Genomic DNA, 21,174 nt, shown 5'->3' on the forward strand with positions numbered 1-21,174 from the left:
TTCTTGATAAAGGACTTTGTGTGTCAAGTGGAGTTGGGCTTTTTAGTGACATCACACCTTGTATTAATCCAGAGAGCCACCACAGCTGGGGGGCAGAGGTAGGCTAACTTCACCTTAATAAGTTTTCCCATGTTTGACAAGAGTTTCTTTTAGGGTCTGAGAGTGTGCGTGCTGTTTGTTGTCTACGTATGAGAGGAACTACAGGTAACTTACCTAGCTAAGCATAACAGCTAGCTAACTAACTCGAACCTAGCTTTAGCATTAACTAACATTACCGGCATTAACTTTGGATGATTTATTTGTGCATGGCGGTGTTTTCGAATAAAACTAGCGTATTTAGTCAGAGATGGCGTTAGTAATAACTACACATCCGTTGAAAGTGTTAGTTGGTTAGCGTTAGCTAGCTAGCTAGCGAACATTCGGTACGCTAATTCGCATTAGCTAGCGTGTGGACGGACTTTTGTTTAGTGGCTTAAGACAAAACGTAACGAGGAGCAACATTATTTGACAAAAATGGTAATATCTTTTCAGATTAGAGAGGCCAGCTTTAAAATCCGTAATGGGGACCGCATTGACATCGTCCCTTCGATAGCTCAGTTGGTAGAGCGGAGGACTGTAGAGGCGTCAATGCTGAAATCCTTAGGTCGCTGGTTCGAATCCGGCTCGAAGGAGACACGTTTTTATTTTTCTTGAACCGTATAATCCATTTATAATATCATCATAATATATATAACAATATCATATAATATATCAGCCATCTCTATAGAGAGAGACAATTGACAACGAATTCCGTAAATTAGGGTAAGGATTTTATTGGCAACATCCTGCCCTGCTCTCATGGACTTTTCTAGGCTTACTTATAACGGAATAGACTTGTGGAGATGTCTGATAATGACCCACTACACAGATATTTAAGTGGTCATCATGGTCATCCCTGGGCAAAAGTGTCGAAATCCTTATTCTGTTTCAATGATTTATCATTCATTTTCTCATGTATAAAGAAAAATGGTCTGTTTATATACTGTCTAAGCAAAAAATACAAACCTACTGTTTCATAAAGGACAGCTATACTGTAGATCCTCATGTGAAATATAATTTAGACAAACATTAAACATGAAATTGAGAATGAGGTTAATTTCTTGTTCTGTTGTCCTCAATGTATGCTGATTTCTTTTGTTGGATGATTATGGAGAACATGTGCTGTCCTGCAGCCTGCGGACTGCAAGGCTGAATTGTTACATCATTTAAAATGAACATCAAATGTTAAACCTAACAACTACAAAGTAGATTCAACCATTATAGAGTTTAGAAAGTTCTCCCCAAAACACATACGACCGTATTACCCTGATTATATGGATAATTGGATGGTTTGAAACAATTGCAGGCTTGATATGCCATCTAACAACACTAGACGTATGTACATTAGTGCTCATAAATGTTTGCACATAAACACAATCAACAATGTTGGCATTGTTTTTGTTCTGGTGTTACCTGTAACAGACAGTCTTCTAGGTTTAATCAGTGCGTGTTGTAGACTCGGCCTGTGTTTGTGTTGGATCAAATGAAAAAAAAAATAGGCTAAACACACAATTATAAGTTCTGTATTGTAAGATTGAGCTATTTCTGTGCACAGCAAACTTCTGCCCCATGTTACTATCTGTTTGTGTAACCTTTGAATTTGTTGACCAACGCTGCCTTTCCTGGTGACATACCAGTTTATTTTCCACAGGTTCCTTCCTCACAGCACCTCAAGGTGGCAGGGTGGCTTCTCAGCCAGGACAGGTAAGAGCTGTTTAACTGGACTAGAAGCTTCCCTTGTTTTGTTCAACACACACAGCGAACAAAAGCAGGGTGAGTGTAAACACATTCCTCTCTGTTATCACTGAGCGAATATGCAAATTAGATACTTGACTGAAAAGTAATTAGATAGCTTTTGGTGAACAGATGTACTGCTAATGAATCACAGGCTGATAGTCATTGTTTCAGTTTTGCTCATCTGATACCAAACAGAAGGGGGAACTTTGTTTATGAAGGTATATTTTATTTGACCTTTACATAACAGATCATTTAAACTGAATCAATTAGTCGATTAATGAATTGATCAGCAGAATATCAGTCAGCAACTATTTTGACAATGGATCAGTGTTTTCAGTCATTTTTCAAGCAAATACACTCAACATTTGTTGGCTCCAGCTGTCCCGCTTGTTCCCCTTCAGTTAATCAGAAGCTTCATGCCAAATCAGGTGACAGTGAAACAGATACACCTACAACACTTAACTTATTTCATATAAAGATTTATAAAATTAATGATGGGTTTTCTTTGCTATCACTTCTCTGACATGTTGTAGCTGCACGGTGTCTCACACTCTACGGGTTTCTATAATAATATTACCTAATATCGTAATGATGAACAGTGATAGTAGATTATATAAGTACTGATATTGTAACTAATATTACCATTACTGTTTGACTTTATAGTAAATGTACAAACAAGCAGGGTTAATACAATCATCCACACAGTTAAAGAATGCAGCTTTAAAAACTTTTATTCTTGTTGGGGATTTATTTCATTTAAGATGACAATCATTTAAACTTTCATATAATTACACCAGGAAAAAACATTTAATCTTAGCATTGTTTGTGCTACATCATTAAAAATATTTGATATGAAAATGGTACACAATGGCTGAGGTAGTCATGCAGCAATAAAAACTAAATTAGGCACATTTTAAAGGGACAACAAAGTTTAGATAAATACAATTCTAGTGCACAGTGGTGTAGCGTACGTTTGATACCCGATAATTACTAGAGAAATATATATAAAGCAAACCCAGTTCTTAAATTAAGATATCCTCCAGGATTAAAAACGTTTATGTCAGAAATCAAAGTATTAATTTAGTTTACAGTGGTCAAAACAACGTTGCATCTTCAGTCAAAGATTTTGGTTGGTGTTCATTGGAATCCACAAAAGTGTCAATAAAAGATGTTTTTAATTTTAGCTATTGCAAAATAACAATAATTGGACATCCTTTCACTCAAGACGAACACGCTTCCTCGGTGATGCTGGAGAGTCCAGAGAGAAGGCAGTGGGAGAGACGGGACGGGACTCTGGGATGTACTCTGACTGATACTTGTCAATATATGGTTTGGCCACATTCCACACCTAAGTAGAAAATGTAAACATGTCATTTTAAATGATCAATTTTCCTCGATGTTTACATTCATTATACACATTTTACAGCCAGAAATCGGTATGACACGACTTCCTCCATGAGACCTGACACTTGCCTTCTGGTCAATTAGAAGACGGTGAACGGCTTCGATGTCTGGAGACATGAATCTGTCTTTGATCCATGGTCTGTTAGAGGCAGAACAGTTGAGATTATGAGACAGCCAGAAGTGGAACAGTGGATAAATATTAACTATCCCGCACATCATTTCAGCAGACTGAAAGTTGTGTACATTGGCCACATCTGTTTGACTTACTTGACAACACTGCGCACAAGGTCATAGACCCTCTCCAGTGGAGTGGTGGTACGGAGTGGGCGGAGGAACTCGATACCCTGACAGGCCGCCAACAGCTCTATAGCAAGGACTGATCACAGGAAACATCAGTTAGATCTGGCAAAATGTTTCTAAATAATTCACCTTTTGAGTTTGTTTGCTAAAGAATACTATTTTAAATGTCTTATTTAGTTCAGTCCACTTTTTATTGGTAATTATTTTGGTCACGAAATTAAAATGTTACACGATAACTAATGTTGCTAGTTTCGGGATGTTGAATGACAATCCTTTGTTTGCTGTAAAGTCACATGGACGCATTAGCTTAACTAAAGTAGACATGACATTAACTAATATAGGATTATCAAATCACAAATGGAGCTCTAGAAAGGCTTCAACACTTCTTCAATTATAAATCATTTTGTTGGTTTCTTTTGTGAAGCGTCTTTGAGATTTATTTTGAAAATGTTTTGATTCTGGTCAGAGGATGTAGAGGTTGTGTTGAATCAGGCTTGCAACCTGAATGGATGTATTATATTTTTTTATATGAATAACATGGGAGTGTCAGATAAATCAGATATTTTATTATGTCCATGTAGGGTAGCTACTGGACTCAACAAAACTCACAATACTCTTCCAATATCATTTAAGATCCTATACAGCCAGAAACAGTTATTAGAGGTTGAAAGACCTCTGTAGTCTTTACAGCTGTTGGCTTTAGCTTGTCAAAAATATTTTCAAATTGGAAAGGGGGCATTGACTTTGAATTGACCTAGTTTCATGGTTAACCACTAAATCCACTAAATGAGTGAATAATTGATTCATAACCATGAAAATTTTTGCTGATGCAGTTTTTATACACAGATGTGTACACTGGCACGGTTTCCTCCATTTTAACCTTTGCACCTTTTTGTGGCAGAGGCATCAGGATGTTCCTTTTTGTTGCTTTTAAAGATTAATTAAAATGTAATGATTATCAGATCTTTTCTAAAAAACTGCTGGAGGCAATGACCACTGAACTTAAGCAGCTTGAGTAACTGTGAATGCTTTACTATTGCTTTAATGTTAGTTATTGATTTATTCAGTGTTTCAGTCATTTTGGTCTTGGATGGATTGGTTCATTTGATGCCAGTGTAAAGTCCTACGGCACCCACATTAGAAAACCAAAGCTGAATAAATTCTATTTTTAATGTAATAACATCACTGTGTTCAGCACTCGATGTCCATTTCTGTGTCAAAACACCTTGCTCCACGTGCTCTATGACCCTCAGGGCCTTCCTCGCAGCCCAGCCTCCCATGGACACATGGTCTTCTGTGGCAGCACTGGTGGACAAGGAGTCCACAGACGATGGATGACACAAAACTTTATTCTCTGAAACTAGAGAGTACAAAAATGGATGCTGAGACATGAATATAGATAATTATAAAAAATATAAAATAAAATAATGTTTAACCATGAATCTTTTGTTAAAAACATTCTAGCTGAAAGCCTTTATTCTATATTAAAATCTATTGAATCTGCTTAGTAACGACATATCATTATCTTTCCTGATAATCATGCTCCATTTTATTGTATTTCTTTGCACACTAACCCAAAGCAGCAGCAGTGCAATGAGCAATCATGAATCCTGAGTTGAGTCCTCCCTCATTGACGAGGAAGGCAGGCAGCTCACTCAGAGACGGGTTACACAACCTTTCAATCCTCCTCTCACTGATTGAGGCCAGCTCATGGACTGCAATGGCTAGAAAGTCCAGAGCCTAAGAGAGAAGAAGGGGCAATGAAAAAGACGAGAACAAAATCCACAACAAAGAAGATGTTTTATGAGTCACAAACGTGTGTACCTTAGCTGGGTATTCACCGTGGAAATTCCCACCTGAAATGGTCTCACCTCTTTCCGCAAATACCATCTTAGAGGGCCGTTAAGAAAAATAAATCAAGTCTGACAATTTATGGGGAAACCTTTGTGGTTGAACTAATTTGAGTACAGAGAAAAAAAAGTGTAAACCATCTTGTTTTCTCGTCTTTATACCAGGGAAGGATACAGGATTGTCGGTGGCGCTGTTGATTTCTGTATTGATGATGTTCTGGACAAATTTGATTGTGTCATTGGTGACTCCATGAACCTGTAAACAGAAGGGTATGCTCAGGAACAACTGAATACTTTACACACTCTTACTCCAGTTCCAACTACCTGAATGCTCTGCTTCAGGACTCATATGGGACCTATCACAAGAGACCACCACAGAGTTTTTCCTTTTCCAAAATTGAGAGAGTGAGCATCGAGGGTGCACAGATTGTAAAGTCTTAAAGGAGAAACATGTGATTACGGGATATATGAATAAACCCGACTTGAGGTTACCTGAGGACAACACCGCATGGTGTAGGCATCCTGGACTCTGTCACAGAAGCGGTGGCTCTCTGGAGAAACATACCAACACCAAGACACACATTAAGTACTACATGTTTACGGGTGCTATGAAGGCATGAACACAGGATCCTTTCACTATGAGGCAACAGAGCTGCTCAGATATTAAGTGTATAACAATACCTATGCGTGATTAATATATAATGTAATGTTATTTGTCTGTTTTGAGGGCAGCAACAATGATTATTTTCAGTATCAATTAATCTGTCGATTATTGTCACTATCACTCTTTAAAATGTCAAGAAATTGTTAAATATGCTCCTCATAATTACTCAGAGCCCAAAGTGAATTCTTCAATTTTATAATTTTGCCCAACCAACAATAAAAACAACCCAAAGACTCTGTTTATTGTCCTAAGTGACAAAGACAATCAGAAAATCCTTACATGTAGGAAGCTGTAAACAGCTGATGTTTGACATCTTTGTTTGAAAAATGACTTAACATTTAATTGATTATAAAAAAAAAAATGGCAGCTAATTTATTAATTGACTAATCGTTGGAGCTCTGTTTGTTTTAAAATCTGGGTCTGTCCTCTGACCTGCAATCTGGGACGGATGGTGATCAGAGTCCAGCAACGAGCGGAAGCGCTGGGCCACCTCTATCTGGCCTGGGTGAGGACGCAGTGTGTGGATGTCTGCAGGAGGAGACCGGAAAATGAAAACGGATACAGAAACCCTGAAGTTTGAGGTAAATATTTCTGTTTTGTGATTTTCTTGCTGCTGCCGCTGCTCACCACTATCAAAGGCCTTGGTGGTTCCTTTTAGCACCTCCAGAGTCAGAGCAGCAACGATGTCTGCCTGTTGAGCGATCGCCAGGGCTCGCTCCACGGCTTCCGCCCCCATAGAGGTGATCATCTGGGTCCCATTGATCAGAGCAAGACCCTGTGTGGGACAGGCTGACAGTGAGATGGATGTATTTTTCACTTAAAGCAACAGAATGTAGCTTCCTGGAGAAAGAGTTTCATTCCCAGATCATCAAATACTGACGCTTTGGGTTGGCGTCCCACCCAACTGACAACCCAAAGCATCAATATTTGATTATCTGGGGATGAGACTCAGCTATCTTAAAGAAATAACATTGTGTTGTTAATAAGGCCACTAGGAGAATGCAATAAGTAGTAAACACTGTTTTTGTTCTTTTAAACTCTGTATCTGAGAAACCACAATGTGTTCTCAGTGAACCCTGGGTCATTTTAGTGCAGGTCATTCAAATATGAGAGAGCACGGTTGGTTTTAAACATTACCTCTTTAGGCTTTAGTGATATTGGCTTCAGTCCGTGTGCCTCCAGGACCTGGCCAGAGATGAAAGGGGAAAAACATGTAAAAGGTTATGGGATCATCAAAAAGCAAACACGTTGTCCGATTGGACCTCGCAACCTTTCACTCTTACAGGCAAAATGCACATTTCCTGTAGCATTAAGCAAGTCATTGTTTTACAACAATGTAAAAGTCATTATGACAACTCTTTCTTACATATTTGGCATCTGCCCATCCGCTCTTGGGAGACCACATTTTACCCTCTCCCATCAGCCCCAGGGCCAGGTGAGAAAGGGGTGCCAGGTCTCCACTGGCACCCACTGTTCCCTTCTCTGGGACAAAGGAGAGGCAGGAGGCTGCAGGGGCAAAGTGAGTTGCAGATGAAAATCAGATATATAGCAGTCAGCTTCCCCCATATTGATCCCTAAAGGAAGTTATCAGTAGTCGACTGAACTGAAGCTGATATCCCAGGTCAGCTAAGGTAAAATGAGGTCAGTGGTTTACCGTTGAATGCTTGGATCATGGCATGAAGGGTTTCCAGAGAAATTCCGCTGTGCCCTTTGGCCAGAACATTGATCCTCAGTGCGAGTAGCATGCGGGTTCTTTCCGGGCTCAGCGGGTTTCCCACACCTAAAAACAGTAACATAACACTGATGATGCTGAAACTCTTTGTCAGACAATCTTAACTAGTGAGTGAGCTTTACAGAGTTGCATTACCTGCTGAGTGTGAGCGCACCAAGTTCTCCTGCAGCTCCCTGTGGAACGAGAAGTGAATAGCCAGCAATCAGCGCATAATAACGACTTATTCTCCAACAGAAGATCTGATGTTGACAAAGAAAATCAGAGCTCAAGACAAACAAAACTGGTTGCACTGGTGATCCTAACTTTTAAAATTAGACATGCTAAATTTCAGGCGCGCCGGTGCGACCAACAAAAATATTTAGTCGCGCTTGACAGATTTTTGGGTGCATGTGGAACCCAGAGGTTATGGAAATATTGTCTTTACTTGAGCTTGCTGACAGGAATGACAGTTCGGGCAAATTTCCCAAAACCTGTTGTGATTCCATAGACGACTGGAGGGAAAGAGACAAGAGATACAGATAAGTCAGACCGGATCACTGATTTCTGTGTACAGTAGCTGGTAAACATCAAAGACGGTCTTTCTTATGTCATCTTTACCTTTGTTTTCTTTGACAATGGTGTCCAAAAGTTCTCTGGCTTGCACAACCTTCCTTTCTGCCTCTGCAGTCAGCTGAACAATGTTGGCAGAGGGAATGATTAGGTTAAAGTTAAAGATTAGCACAGAGGAGCCATGACAACAAATACAATTGTCGATCATTACCTTTATCTTGTAGAGTCCCCTTCCTAAATTGACCAGATCTGTCGATGTCAGGCTGTTTCCGTCCAGGGAGATATACTGCACAGGGAGACTCGTGTTACACAGTAGTAGTAGTCGGTCCCACATGTTTAAAATTTTAACAGAGAATAATTATACACTTACTTCTCCTGGTTCTCTGTATGCTGCTGTACTGTTTCACAGTCGGATTAAGGAACTTTCAGCAAAAACATGGTTGTCCTACACTGGATTTTTATAAAACCTGATGTTATTAAATATATGACTCTTGATTTATTTTATCCCTTCAAAAGTTATTATTACCCATATTTCAAAACAGTATAATATCTTGAACAGAAACAGAGTTTATGATTAAAAACAAAAGTAGTCATTGTAGTTAATATGGCACAAATACTAAGCAGGTTTAAGGATACAGATGAGAAACTCCAGGCTCACACGGGATAAAGTCAGGAGACATGGTGTCTCCTTCAATAGCTGTAAATACAGGATTATGATACACATTGTAAGTACTTTCTCTTATTGTTAGATAATGTAATTACATTTAATGTCGCATACCCTTCGTTTGTAACCGACCATGCGCAATTACGCACAGCTAGTGGTAAAACATCCCCAATGTCCCACAAATGTGGTGCATACATTTCTGATATTTTAACTGCATACAGTCATTACCAATCTCGACAAAGTCATTATCCTCCAGTACATCCTGGATGGTGTCATCCGCGTCCAACAAACCCAAACTCTGGCACCTGCGCACCATGAAGCGAGTGTCCTTTACGGCCGTGATGCCGCCGTTGTCGGGTTTGTTCTTTATGTAACGTTTGAGAGCTTCCTGGCCGAGCCACTGAATGGTGTTGGAGGTATCCCGGCAGGGCACTGCCAGCCACTCATCTCGGATGTGGACAGTAAAACGAGGCATTGCGCATCAGCCGGACTCTGCTGCAGTGAGCGCTGCTCGCCGCTCTCCAAGGTACCACGTCCAGCCGCCTGAAGTTCAGCCGCCAATCAGACGCACCGCTGGAGAGCCACGCCTCCTCGTTGTCACACCGCTGGGGACCACTGACCTCCACAGGTTGCTCACTGAGATTTGTAGACATGTTGCGTTCACGTGATTTACACACAAATATGCATCGGCAGCGACAAAAATGGATTTGTTTAGGTGAAGGAGCCAAACGGGTTAAGTGAAGGTTGAAGGTTGAATTTTTTTATACAAGCCTCATTAATTAATTAAAGTATAACTGTATTTTACTTAAAGTGTAACAACCAAACCTGTTATTTCTTCAAACAAACAGCAACAAAATCAAGGAAATTTGAATGCCTACTGATGCCTTCACTTGCTGTCAGACATTTCATATGTGTGTGTAAATGCTGTGGTGGTGGTGGTGGAGACAACATGATAAACATTTGCAATTCAACTTGATGATTCAGCGTACTGTTAGTGGTAGTGGTGCAACAATTTAATCTTATGATGCAATTACATCCGATTTTTCTGTAAAGACTCATCAAAATCAAGACCAAACCTTAAACTAATCCCAAATTACTCTTTAGATGAGGTTATATTAAAGTTACACTGTTTCATAATAATAATAAAAAAAACATACATTACAGAACAAACATTCAGCCAGTCAGCTGGATGTTATTACAAACAAACATTTGTACTCAGGTCAAATATTGCAAACACATAACTACATATCACTACTACATGCACTGCTTGACCTGCACAGGTACACAGGTCCTAAAACAAACTAGCCAAGCGTATTTCATCAGATCTACAGTGTAACATTACCTCTGGCCTACTGAGAGGCCATACACCTAAACAAACTGAGAAACAAAAGAGCTCGAAATCTGTTCTGTCTTAAATGTGGCACAATAAATCTTTAATGCCAAAAGTTTTTATTTCCCTAAGAAAAAATGAGACATGCAATTCTACTTAAACTTTAAATCTTTCTGCCCACACATAAACATCTCTGGTGTCCCTTTAGACCAAGTGGTCTTAGCCGAGTACCATGTATGTAACATGTATTTGCAACATCACTAATTCATGCCAGCTGAAGATCTTTGCTATTCCTATTTTATTCCTACTATCAAATCAAGGCAAAAATAACTTCAAAAAGTTTAGACTCAGCGCTTATTGGACAGTGTATACATTGATATTGATATATCTGTGGTTGGCCAAGCCAAACATATCGGTTGCGCTCTAAAAAGCAGTTCCTGAATGTGCCTTTTTTCTTAAATGTATTGATTTTCAATTTTTCTCACAATAATTTAGGACACAAAAAACAAACAGAAAATTAAAAATATATATACATACTAAAATTGAAAATATTATTAATATATTAAAAATAATGTACATATATACATACAATTAACATGATAGGCATTATCGTATGAGTATTACAGTATGACAAGTCAAAATATGAAGACTTCAGAGTTGTGCAATTGTACTCATTTTTTGCTCATATTTTCACAATTCATATACAGTCATACATAGGTATAGTAGTTAATACTGCATATAGAATATAGTTGTATCTAATGTATTTAATTCCTTTAATTTCTAATTTAATTTAGTTTATTAAGTAACTTCTCTCTTTTCTTACCTATTTGTCTATCTCTTGTGCTGCTGTGTGAGCCCGGTCATATATTTATATATATATATATATATATATATATATATATATATATATATATATATATATATATATATGTATATATATATATATATATATGTATATATATATATATATATATATATATATATATTTACTCAAGTATATTCACTCAAGTACATTTACTCAAGTACTACACTTAAGTACTGCTACTTCAGACTTCCACTCGACTACATTTCTGAGCAGATATTGTACTTTTTACTCACTACATTTATTTAATAACTTAAGTTAGTATTTACTTTGCAGAATGTTGCTTTTACTTATTCATTGTTTTTCTGTTATATTTGTCTTTACGCTACATCCTGTTTATTGTTACATGTCTTTTAAGTTGTTTTATTTTACTGCGCAGAGAACGTCAAACAAAGTTTCATTGTACCTAGGCATAATGACAATAAAGAAATCTTGATTCTTGAATTGCATGCTGCATTAGGGCCAAAGTAGCTCATTTTAAAAGTATTTGATCGTCATTCATAAAAACAACACTGATTTTGATATTCAGAAAAATGCTGAATATTGGATCTGATAATCAGTCAGATGCACACATACATGTAAATATAAGTAAAATTTACTTTTATGTGTACTTTATATACAGAGAATTACTTTTGATGCTGGAATACATTTAATACTAGATACTTAAAGACTTTTACTCAAGTTTTATTTGTATTGGCGACTTTCACTTTTACCAAACTCATATTTCAACATAACATCTCTACTTCTACTCAAGTATGACTGCTGCTGTTTGACTTCAGACGAAGCATCCCCACACTCTGACGCTGATTCAGTGCAACTTAACGTCGCACGTTATGAAAATAGGACAAGCGCGTGACTTTTTTGTGTCTGTGAATGTCGAGTGATTGAAGTAACGAGTCGTACGTGAAAGCATCGCAGTAGGCTCGCGGTACTGATGATGTCAGTTTACGGTCTGTAGGAGATTCTAACACCACATGTGTGCCGACACGGAGTAGGCCTACTGCTGGCCGTCAGCGGGCAGGCAGAGGAGAAGAGGAGGGGAGGAAAAGTGTGTTTACACAGACGGCAAACTGCCTGGGGAATCGTCGGGGAGAGGAAGTGAGCCGGCTCTGTGTCTGCCTGCTCCAACTTCCTGCTCAGAAAGAGAAAAAGCCCAGGATCCTATTTCAGTCCAGCACAACTGTGTAGACCAGAAGTAAGCATGGAAAAACAAGGAATCACACCAGCTTCACCGTAAAGTTTCACGGAGGGAAAAGACCGAGTGAGAGATCGCAGGTAAGAAACAACAACCTGACATGTTTGTTATGTATGAGCAGCGCTTTGTTGGCTCATCGGTGGCTCGTACGGGATAAAATGAGGCATGATTAGTCGTATTAGCGACTGTTTTCAAACTCCAAATGAATCGTCTTTGGTGTAAAGTTTCCCCCCCTGTGTGTTGAAGTCTTTGGATCGAGTGTGTTTTTGAAGTTTTAAAGCAGGGATAGTTAAAACATTTAGACACGGACACAATCGTGCCGTCTTCCGGTCCGAGCAACATCTTGAAAATGAGTCAGTGGGGCAAGAAGAGCGATCCAGACCGATGTTACTGCAACTTCAAGTCCCGGATACAAACTGTATCCTCCCTTACGACAACAACAACAACAAAAAAAACCAAAAACATGCAAAAACAAACTTGTAGCTTGTTTAGAGATGCTTTTCTTGCGGGCCCCTTGCTGGATTTTCCACCGTCTGCGAACAGGAAGAGAGCAGATTTAGTCATGGCTAAGTAATGTCTGCACACACACCATCTAATCTCATTAGGAGTTTCCGTTCAGCCAACACACTGGATGGCTTTGTGCGCACAGCGACTTTCTCAGTCCGAGCATCCGCAGCAGGGCTCCTGATCACCGACCAAAAACCACCACAATGCTCCTGTAATATTCCTAGAAAGAGTTATACAATGTCTAACAGAGGCTGTAGTTATCTCATGTGTGGGGTTTTTTTTATCTCTGTGTGGTAGTGATATAACTGCAGTGATGTTATTATCACCGTATGATATTTAAAATCTCCCCTCTGAGGTGTTTTCTGACCCACAGTAGCAGCTCCATACTTCAGAATTTCCTCTGTGCTATTTGCAGCATCTCGCAAAGGTGAATGTTTATAAGTCACACTGGCCCTAATTGTAGCCCTGTCTGCTCAGCGGCCCTGTGTTGGCAGGCTTCACTTCTTCTTTTTTTTGCTTCAAAGTGTTTAAAAGCCAAAACCCAAAGTCTGGGTTCAGAGTGGGTTAAAGGGTGGAGCTGTGGAAAGGGGACAATGATCCGATCGTTTGACCCTCTCCCTTTGGGATTTTTGTGGGAAGTGTGGCAGGACTAGGGAAATGCTCCCCTGCTGTGGGATCCCCTCTCCTGACTATTTGTCCTTGGAAGTAGAATAGGAGGAAGTCCTGACTTTGACAGGTTTGTAGTTTCACATGGCAGATAGAAAACTCAGGGGATGGCAAGTGTCGGAAATGAGTTCGGCCCTCCCTCCCTCTGCCTCTCCTCTCTGGGCAGAGGCTGTTGAAAGGCCTGTCTGTTATTGTTTTTTAGCATCAGTCACTAATCTTCACATCAGACAGAAAAGACTACAAGATGAGTCAGTCAGATCAATCAGAAACCACACGTGATCGATGCCTTACTTTGACAAATTAGAGTGTTTCTTCGTGACCTTGTTTATTTAACATAAATAGCCAAACTTCTCACACAAGCAGCCAACGAAGAACTCTGGATGAATAATTCAAATCTATCTAAACTCGGGGTTTGCAAACTTTTTCATGTCAAGGACCCCGAGGATAGATGCACACAGACCCGAGCTGACAGGATTGTGTTTTAAGGAACCGCTTAATACATTTTATACTTTTAGGTTTGATGATTAAAAACTCTTAATAATCAATCAATGATCAAACTGGCCTCACTACATTACAATCAATCAAAAACAGTCGATCTTTGTTCCAACTTCCAAAAATGTGATGAAAGTCAAAATATTATATTCCTCCTTTTGTTGGGGGAATTATAATTTAGGATAGTAAATGTCTCATGATTTAAGAATAACTGTAACTTAGACTACAGATAAACTATGAAACGGTTTACAACTAGAATGGCACTCAGTAGAGTGCATACCTCTGCCAAGGCCCAACAATCGATACAATTGAATCAAGCCTAATCCAGTATCAAATAAAACCTATTTAAAATCTGTTAGATCCAGATTTTTATTAGATCCCCATCAGAATGTTCTCGCTCATAGATACCAGCCACCTTAATAAGCCCTATCCATCCATTTATGCAGATCTGCACCTGCAGGTTTATGGGGTCTATTCTGGGCCAAGACGTATCCTCTAAGTTTCGTGGAAACACCTTCAGTAGTTTTTGTGTAATCCTGTTGACAACCCAGCTGGCTCCAGTCATAAGTTTAACATCAGCAGGAAGTTGGACTCCAACATTGGACAGACTCTCAATTTAAATTAGAAATAAAAATTGGTCTGAGCAAAACCCAATGTTGGCTTGACATCAACCTCCAACTTTGGAAATACTTTGAATGTGGTTTTGGTAAACTTACCTCGTGAGCAGTGTTGGCGTTCTACGTCGGATAACGTTGGTTCGAGACATCTAGAAGACGCTGAATTTTGGTTACTTAACACCATGACTTAAAACCAACCAAGTGTCAGTGTTGGATGTCTTGTTGGCATTGTCCTGACATTGACTTATGGCCCCCTGTGATGAAAAGTTATCAAAGAAATGTGTAGGGGAAGTATAAAGTAGCAGGAAATGGAAATACTCAAGTACCTGAAAATTGTACTTGAGCAAACTGTAATTTATTTCATCACTGGTTGTTGAAATGTTGACACAAAGAGTGAATATCAGTGCCCAATATCAGTTTTCAGTCTCTTTAATTTCTAAGAATCTGTATCGGCCCTGAAAAAGCCATATCGGTCAACCCCTGATCACAACGAGGTTGGTGGCCAGCTGGGAACAAACAAACAAACAAACAAACAAACAAACGGACACGGGCAAAAACATAACCCCCTTGGCGGAAGAAACAATAAATCATTAAGAAAAGCAGCAAATTCTCATATTTGACATTTTTCCTTAATTAATCAGTTGAATATATGTTTGCCAGTTTATCATCTGTCATTTGACTAATCAATGAATCCTTTGAGCAGTACTCTGGTGTTACTGTCTGTGGCGACACACACACACACACACACACACACACTATTAATATATGAGCTCCTAGCAGGCAGACAGGAGCTTCGAGGCTGCACATTCCTCTATTAAAGGAATAACCCACCCTGGGCCCGTCATACTTCCTGTGGAGAGAGGGCCAGGTTGAACCGCAGCATATTTCTGGCTTGAGCTGTTGTTCCTCCTTATATTTTTTTCTCCTCTGCTGCTGCTGCTACATTACACTACACTCTCTAACACACACTGTTCTATTCATCACCGGTCCACTCGTCCTTACAGCACATGTTACAGCTCAAACAGGCTGTTCCCCCGTCAGACAGTAACCTTATTTAGTCTGTATGCGGTAAAGAACGCTGGCAAGACAGAAATCAGGAAAATAGGCTTTTAATTAAGATGAAACATCAGCTCTTTTTGTGCAGTCTCCTTTAAATGCACAAGGTGTGTGTTTTTTCTTATCAACAATTAGTTTACACAGGTGTAAAATCTACAAAGTGATGAGCTCAGCAGGGTGCAAAGAGCTACCCAGCTTGTCTCCTTTTGAGGTTTGAGTTTGTGCTTATTCTGTCATTGTAGCATCTGGCAGGTAGCATAGGAGGAGGTAGTTTTAGTACTTTTTCTCTGTCAGCTGACGCCTCTGAGCGGAGAAAAAGTCCACAGGAAGAAGATATGAGACAACATCATGTGATAATGTTAAAAATAACCAACGAGGGCTTAATCTTTTCATCCCTCCCTCGCTGCAGGTATGGACAGTGCCATCACTCTGTGGCAGTTCCTGCTGCAGCTGCTGCTGGACCAAAGTCACAAGCACCTGATATGTTGGACGTCCACGGACGGAGAGTTCAAGCTCCTCAAATCAGAGGAAGTGGCGAAGCTGTGGGGGCTGCGCAAGAACAAGACCAACATGAACTACGACAAGCTGAGCAGAGCCCTGCGCTACTACTATGACAAGGTGATTTAAACTGACTGTGGTTAATGTGCAGGAACTGGCTCTGTGTAACACCCAACTACTCTTCAGTCCGTCTTACTGAAAGTACCACAACAGATTCATAGTTGTGCCTCTCACTAAACCCACAATCTACCCTGATAGCCGCTTCCACTTCCTCTTTCTCATTAGATGCACAGTAGACATCCGCCTGTGACGTAGCTCACACACACAGTTGTTTTCAGTCTAGTATTTATCATCAGCCCCGTGATGAACGACATGTGTCTTTTCATTTTCATGATTCATTTTCCTCGTCATTAATGGCATTTGTCTGTTTCACAGAACATCATCAAGAAGGTGATTGGCCAGAAGTTTGTCTATAAGTTTGTGTCCTTCCCTGAGATCCTGAAGATGGACCCCCAGGCCGTGGAGATGGGCCTGGCTTCTGGACGGTTTCCCCTCCAGGAAGGAGAGGCCTCTGAGCTGGAGGTAGAGGAAGAGGAGGAAGAGGAAGGGGAGGAGGAGGCCCAGAGGAGGACCCTGGCAGCGCTGGGGGTGCAGCAGTGTCGGAACGACTACCTCCGCTCAGGTCTCTACTCCTCCTTCAGCATCAGCTCCCTGCAGAACCAGCCGGAGCTGCTCCGTGCCCTGCGGGAGCGCCAGGAGGAGCCGCGCTCCGTCATCCGCTTTGGCACAAACGCCAGTGACAGGAGCTCCCCTCCCTCTGTCAAGCCCGAGTCCTTCGTCTCCCCCAGGTTATCCAGACTTCACTCCCCGTCCTCTCCCCACACCCAACCCTCTCACTCCGGTCGAAGCTGGAGCCCTGCAGTCAAGGAGGAGGAGGAGGAGGACTCTGACCAGAGCGCTCAGCCCCTCAACCTCTCCTCTGGGCACAGGGAGCGAGCCCTGCAGCCTCCAGAGAAGAGCAGCAGCAGTGGCAGACGTAGCTCTACTACTTGTAGTAGTAGTAACCAAGGAGATGGACTCCCACCAAAAAGCAAAAAGCCCAAAGCTCTGGAGATCTCCGCACCGTCCCTGCTGCTCGCAGGGAGCGACATCGGCTCCATCGCCCTCAACAGTCCGGCGCTGCCGTCTGGCTCCCTCACTCCTGCCTTCTTCACAGCACAGGTGAGATGATTCAACCAGGTGATGGCTTGTGTGTTCAAGCGGCCTCTTCAGAGACGCATGAGTAGGCGGTTCAGAAACTCTAGATCATGATCGTTGGCACTTTGAAGGACTGGTGACCCATTCAACATGCCCGGTGTATGTTTGAATATGATATGTGTTAACCTTGATATTCTACAGAACCGGAGGCGGCTCTCAAACCGGTTTCATCTCTATCCAGTCGAGACATGTTTACACACCTCAACGTCGCCCTTTGACACATTTTTCCAAGTCCTCATATTTCTGCCCTCTGTAATTGAAGGTACAGTAGAGATCATGTAACTCTGTGCCAGCCTCAGCTGAAATACACTGCCCCCGAAAAATAATCAAATCTCAGAAAGAGAATAATTCTGTGATGCTATCTGTTTCCGTCCCTTGTGTGTGGTGGCCTGGTTGGCCACAGGGGGATGATGGGATCCATCCAGAGTATGATGTCAATGCCCCTAAAGCAGCGAGAGCCATCTGACACAGCCTGGCATGTGTCGGTGGAAAGACTACTGCTGCATTTGTTTCAGTAGTCACTTGAGCCAACACATCCTCAAGAAACAGACAGAGAATGTATGAAAAAGTTAATGTCACAAAGCAATTTTATATGTGTTTGAACATTTTTGAGCAAATTTAGACTAATGAGTCATTGTCTGTGTTTGGTTTTGGATAAAACTTTTAAAACAACTTCGATAAACATTTCTGTGGGGTTAAAGCCAAAATTACTGCCCAAATGTTTACGTGCTGCAAATAACAGACCTTCGAGAAATATGTCTAAATTGAAGTTTGAGAAATAAAAGTGCGTGTAAAATGTAAACTGTGGTGAATTCAGTAGTGGATTTAAACCTCTTCTGGTTGTCCAGTTTCAAATGAGATGACTGCTGTGAGTCGGACGGCGTTTTCTGTGTGAAATTTAGAACCAGGTTCATCCAGCCGGGACATTTTGGTTTGTTTCTATCTTTGCCATAACCCCAGAGGCTCTGCTGCAAGCATCAACTGCTATTTCATAACCTATTTCAGTTAATAATGTGTTGACGTTGGAGCTGTTGCAAAGAAAAATCACTCATGCCACATGAGAGACTTCTGCATGCACGGAGAAAGGCATTAACGCCACACTCACACCGTCTGTTTATGAGGGCGCAAAAAGTGAGATCAGAGGAAAACGAGCGATTTACAGAAATCTTCTGCAAGTCCAACCTATGAGAGGGGGGAAGAGGCCCTAAGTGATGCCATATGCTCCAATAATTCCATTAATAATGGGAGCGGGGCTGGGTCCCTCTTCGCAACACTGGCTCACTTCTCTGAGGTGACACAGGGGAAAGTAGGGGGGAGGGGGGAGAAGACCAGGGGAGAGGGAGGCAGAAATTGATTTCATATGTTTTCTCTCTCGTTGGCGTGCTTGAGGACCCCCCCTCCCCTCTCTCCTCCCAATCAACAACAACCCCCACTGTCCACCTCCTCCTCTCCTCCCCACGTCACCCCTGTATTCTGGGGGAGAAACCACAGACTTCCTTCCTGCTCCATCAGTTTGTTTTTCCAAACGCCAATGCACGTCCATTTACCATTTCATTTCAGCATGTTTCGCATTACCGAAGCCCTCCGAGCAACGCTCTCCAACCAGTGTTTTTCTTTTAAAAAAATGTTGTCTTCACTCGTTTCTCGTATTTACACGAAGCTTCCCTCCCTCTGTGTCTCCCCCACCCCCCCCTCTCACAGACTCCCTCTGGTTTGCTGCTGGCTCACAGTCCGCTGTTGTCAGGCATCCACTTCTGGAGCAGCCTGAGCCCCGTCGCCCCGCTCAGCCCCGCCCGGCTGCAGGGCCACAGCTCCCTCTTCCAGGTAAGAAGCACATACAGGTGTGGACACATTCAGTAGAGGAAGAGAGAGAGGGCCAAAAATAGCTGTGGATGAGAACTCAAAGGATTATTGTTTACTGGTAGTGTTGGTGCCAAGGAGGAAGTTGTGAAGCGGTGCAGGTGAAATCAACACTGCTGCAAAATCCCCGTTCTTAGCAGCTGTTGTTAAAAAGACTGGAAAGATTAAGATGAGTCAATTCTAAGACATTTACAACAAGTAATAAAAGGATCAGCTCCAGTTTTATAGCCTCAACTTATAAGGAATCATTTATTTTTTTATAACCAATATGACTATAATGTACAATATCATCCCCTTTTTATGATGTCTTGTCATTCATTGCCAGTCTAAAGCAAAACTGGTCTTCATCTTCTAGATGTTTGCATGTTTACTTGACAGAAAACTTAAAAACAAGATGTTTTTGAAATCTGCAAAATAGCAGACGGCAACGGTTGTGAAACTAGTCGAGACTCAGTAAGCAGGTCCAGCAGAGGTGTCCTGTTTCAGCACTCGTGAGAGGGAGAGGAAATCCTGTGAATACTTCCTGTTTGAGCCCAGGGGAGGCGGTTTGAACAGGGTGGACTGGTTTGAGAGCTGCTCCTCATTTGTGAAACACACACACACACACACACACACACCACACCCCCTTCACAAGCACACACACTATACCGGATTCTCTGTGCACAAATAGTGTTGACTTCTCCTTCTGTTGTTGAGGTAGAGGGGACAGAGACGAAAAGGAAGAAGCACAATGAATAAAAAAACAGGAAACCAGCGCAGTGACAATGCTGCAGTTCCTCACCGGAAAGCAGCTTTCAGAGAGCCTCCGTCCCCTCCCCGCTAACTCTCAGCCCCTTTCTCTTCCTCCACAGTTCCCCAGCCTAATCAACGGACACATGCCTGTCCCCCTGCCAAACCTGGAAGGAACACCCTCCTCTCTGCTCCTGTCCCCCACCACCCACAAATCCTGATCCAGGGTCTGTGAAAAACCATCTTCATCCATCTCTTGTCGAAAGTTTCTCATCATTATCATCATCTGCAGCAGCGGTCTCTGTTAAATTTTGCTTCAGAAAAGTCCTACGAGACAGTATGTGACCTCACTTTTTTTGCACTTGCGTTGCTTCAGATTCCAGTGGTTGAAAGCACTTGGTAAAAGCCATACGCCACGATGTCTGTGAGACGTCTTGGCTCTTTGTGATAAAGAACAGCACATTTCCACATGACCCTGTCCACGGTGGACAGTAGTGACGTGTAGCTAGCTGCAGAAGACTAGCCAGCAGCTCATTCTGCGCAGAGAGCTTGGTTGTTTTAATCTTGTTTTGTTTTTTAAAATCTTTTTCCTTAAATGTTCATCACAATGTGAAAGCAGTCGTTTCACTTGTATGGTTTTGTATGTATTGTATGCACTATGCTTCTCAGATAGTACCGGCTGTGCCTTGTTACCCTTTTTTTCCCCAAAACCTTTTAATGAAGACGAGATTTCAAATCAATGAAAAACCTTTGTAACACTTGTAATGTTCTTTTTTTTTATACTGGACTTGGTATACAGTTTGTATTCTGTATAATTTTGTATTGTGAAGAATGTCTGTCATTTTCAATAAACAAAGCATTGAATGCTTGAACAGAGTGACTTTGAATTAAATATTTTAAAGTAGCTAAAACAAAATCCACAGTAGACTATTAACTATTTGGTTACTTGTTGCAGCTCTATCAAATTAATTGCCAACTATTTTGATAATCAATTAATTGATTTCAGTCATTTTTGTAAAGAAAAAAAGTCCAACTTGGTAAATGTGAATATTTTCTGGTTTCTTTACTCTGTGACAGTAAACTGAATATCTTTGGGTTGTGGACAAAACAAGACATTTGAGGACGTC

The 21,174-nt window shown here is 41.1% G+C and overlaps 2 protein-coding genes across 5 annotated transcripts; one reads left to right on the forward strand and one right to left on the reverse strand.

The window, feature by feature from the left end:
• On the forward strand, positions 1–20,923 carry LOC311264203 (ETS domain-containing protein Elk-3-like). Of its 4 annotated transcripts, none has more exons than XM_084364879.1 (7): positions 1–98; positions 1,716–1,782; positions 6,493–6,614; positions 16,113–16,321; positions 16,637–17,422; positions 19,160–19,282; positions 20,170–20,923. In XM_084364879.1, the coding sequence occupies exons 4-7, from the start codon at positions 16,115–16,117 to the stop codon at positions 20,266–20,268; spliced, it is 1,215 nt and encodes a 404-aa protein (XP_084221005.1). In that variant the 5' UTR covers positions 1–98; positions 1,716–1,782; positions 6,493–6,614; positions 16,113–16,114; the 3' UTR covers positions 20,269–20,923. The 4 variants fall into 4 exon arrangements, with proteins under 4 accessions (XP_084221005.1, XP_084221006.1, XP_084221007.1 ...); XM_084364880.1 differs by having other exon boundaries at positions 10–98; positions 1,730–1,851; XM_084364881.1 differs by having other exon boundaries at positions 10–98; positions 1,730–1,782.
• hal (histidine ammonia-lyase) lies at positions 2,531–9,592 on the reverse strand. Its single transcript, XM_084364877.1, has 20 exons — positions 9,207–9,592; positions 8,951–9,011; positions 8,685–8,712; positions 8,526–8,600; positions 8,363–8,435; positions 8,190–8,256; positions 7,901–7,938; positions 7,688–7,813; positions 7,400–7,539; positions 7,171–7,218; positions 6,661–6,808; positions 6,466–6,561; positions 5,862–5,920; positions 5,545–5,625; positions 5,344–5,409; positions 5,094–5,259; positions 4,745–4,879; positions 3,487–3,595; positions 3,289–3,358; positions 2,531–3,163 (listed from the first exon to the last, which is right to left on the reverse strand). Exons 1-20 carry the CDS (start codon positions 9,451–9,453, stop codon positions 3,032–3,034), a joined length of 1,965 nt encoding a protein of 654 aa, XP_084221003.1. The 5' UTR covers positions 9,454–9,592; the 3' UTR covers positions 2,531–3,031.
• Positions 20,924–21,174: the final 251 nt, after the last annotated feature.

The sequence above is a fragment of the Pagrus pagrus genome (assembly GCF_965226575.1).
Source record: "Pagrus pagrus genome assembly, chromosome: 10".
Classification (NCBI taxonomy): Eukaryota; Metazoa; Chordata; class Actinopteri; order Spariformes; family Sparidae; genus Pagrus; species Pagrus pagrus.

Excerpts from the sequence above, each read along its gene's own strand:
- hal (XM_084364877.1), bottom strand. The coding sequence starts at position 9,453 with ATGCCTCGTTTTACTGTCCACATCCGAGATGAGTGGCTGGCAGTGCCC. Across the intron at positions 9,012-9,206 it reads TAATGACTTTGTCGAGATTG|CTATTGAAGGAGACACCATG; the intron begins GTAATGACTGTA and ends CTGTATTTACAG. Across the intron at positions 8,713-8,950 it reads GAGCCTGGAGTTTCTCATCT|TACAGCAGCATACAGAGAAC; the intron begins GTATCCTTAAAC and ends ACTGTGAAACAG.
- LOC311264203 (XM_084364879.1), top strand. The coding sequence starts at position 16,115 with ATGGACAGTGCCATCACTCTGTGGCAGTTCCTGCTGCAGCTGCTGCTG. Across the intron at positions 16,322-16,636 it reads TGCGCTACTACTATGACAAG|AACATCATCAAGAAGGTGAT; the intron begins GTGATTTAAACT and ends TCTGTTTCACAG. Across the intron at positions 17,423-19,159 it reads CTGCCTTCTTCACAGCACAG|ACTCCCTCTGGTTTGCTGCT; the intron begins GTGAGATGATTC and ends CCCCTCTCACAG.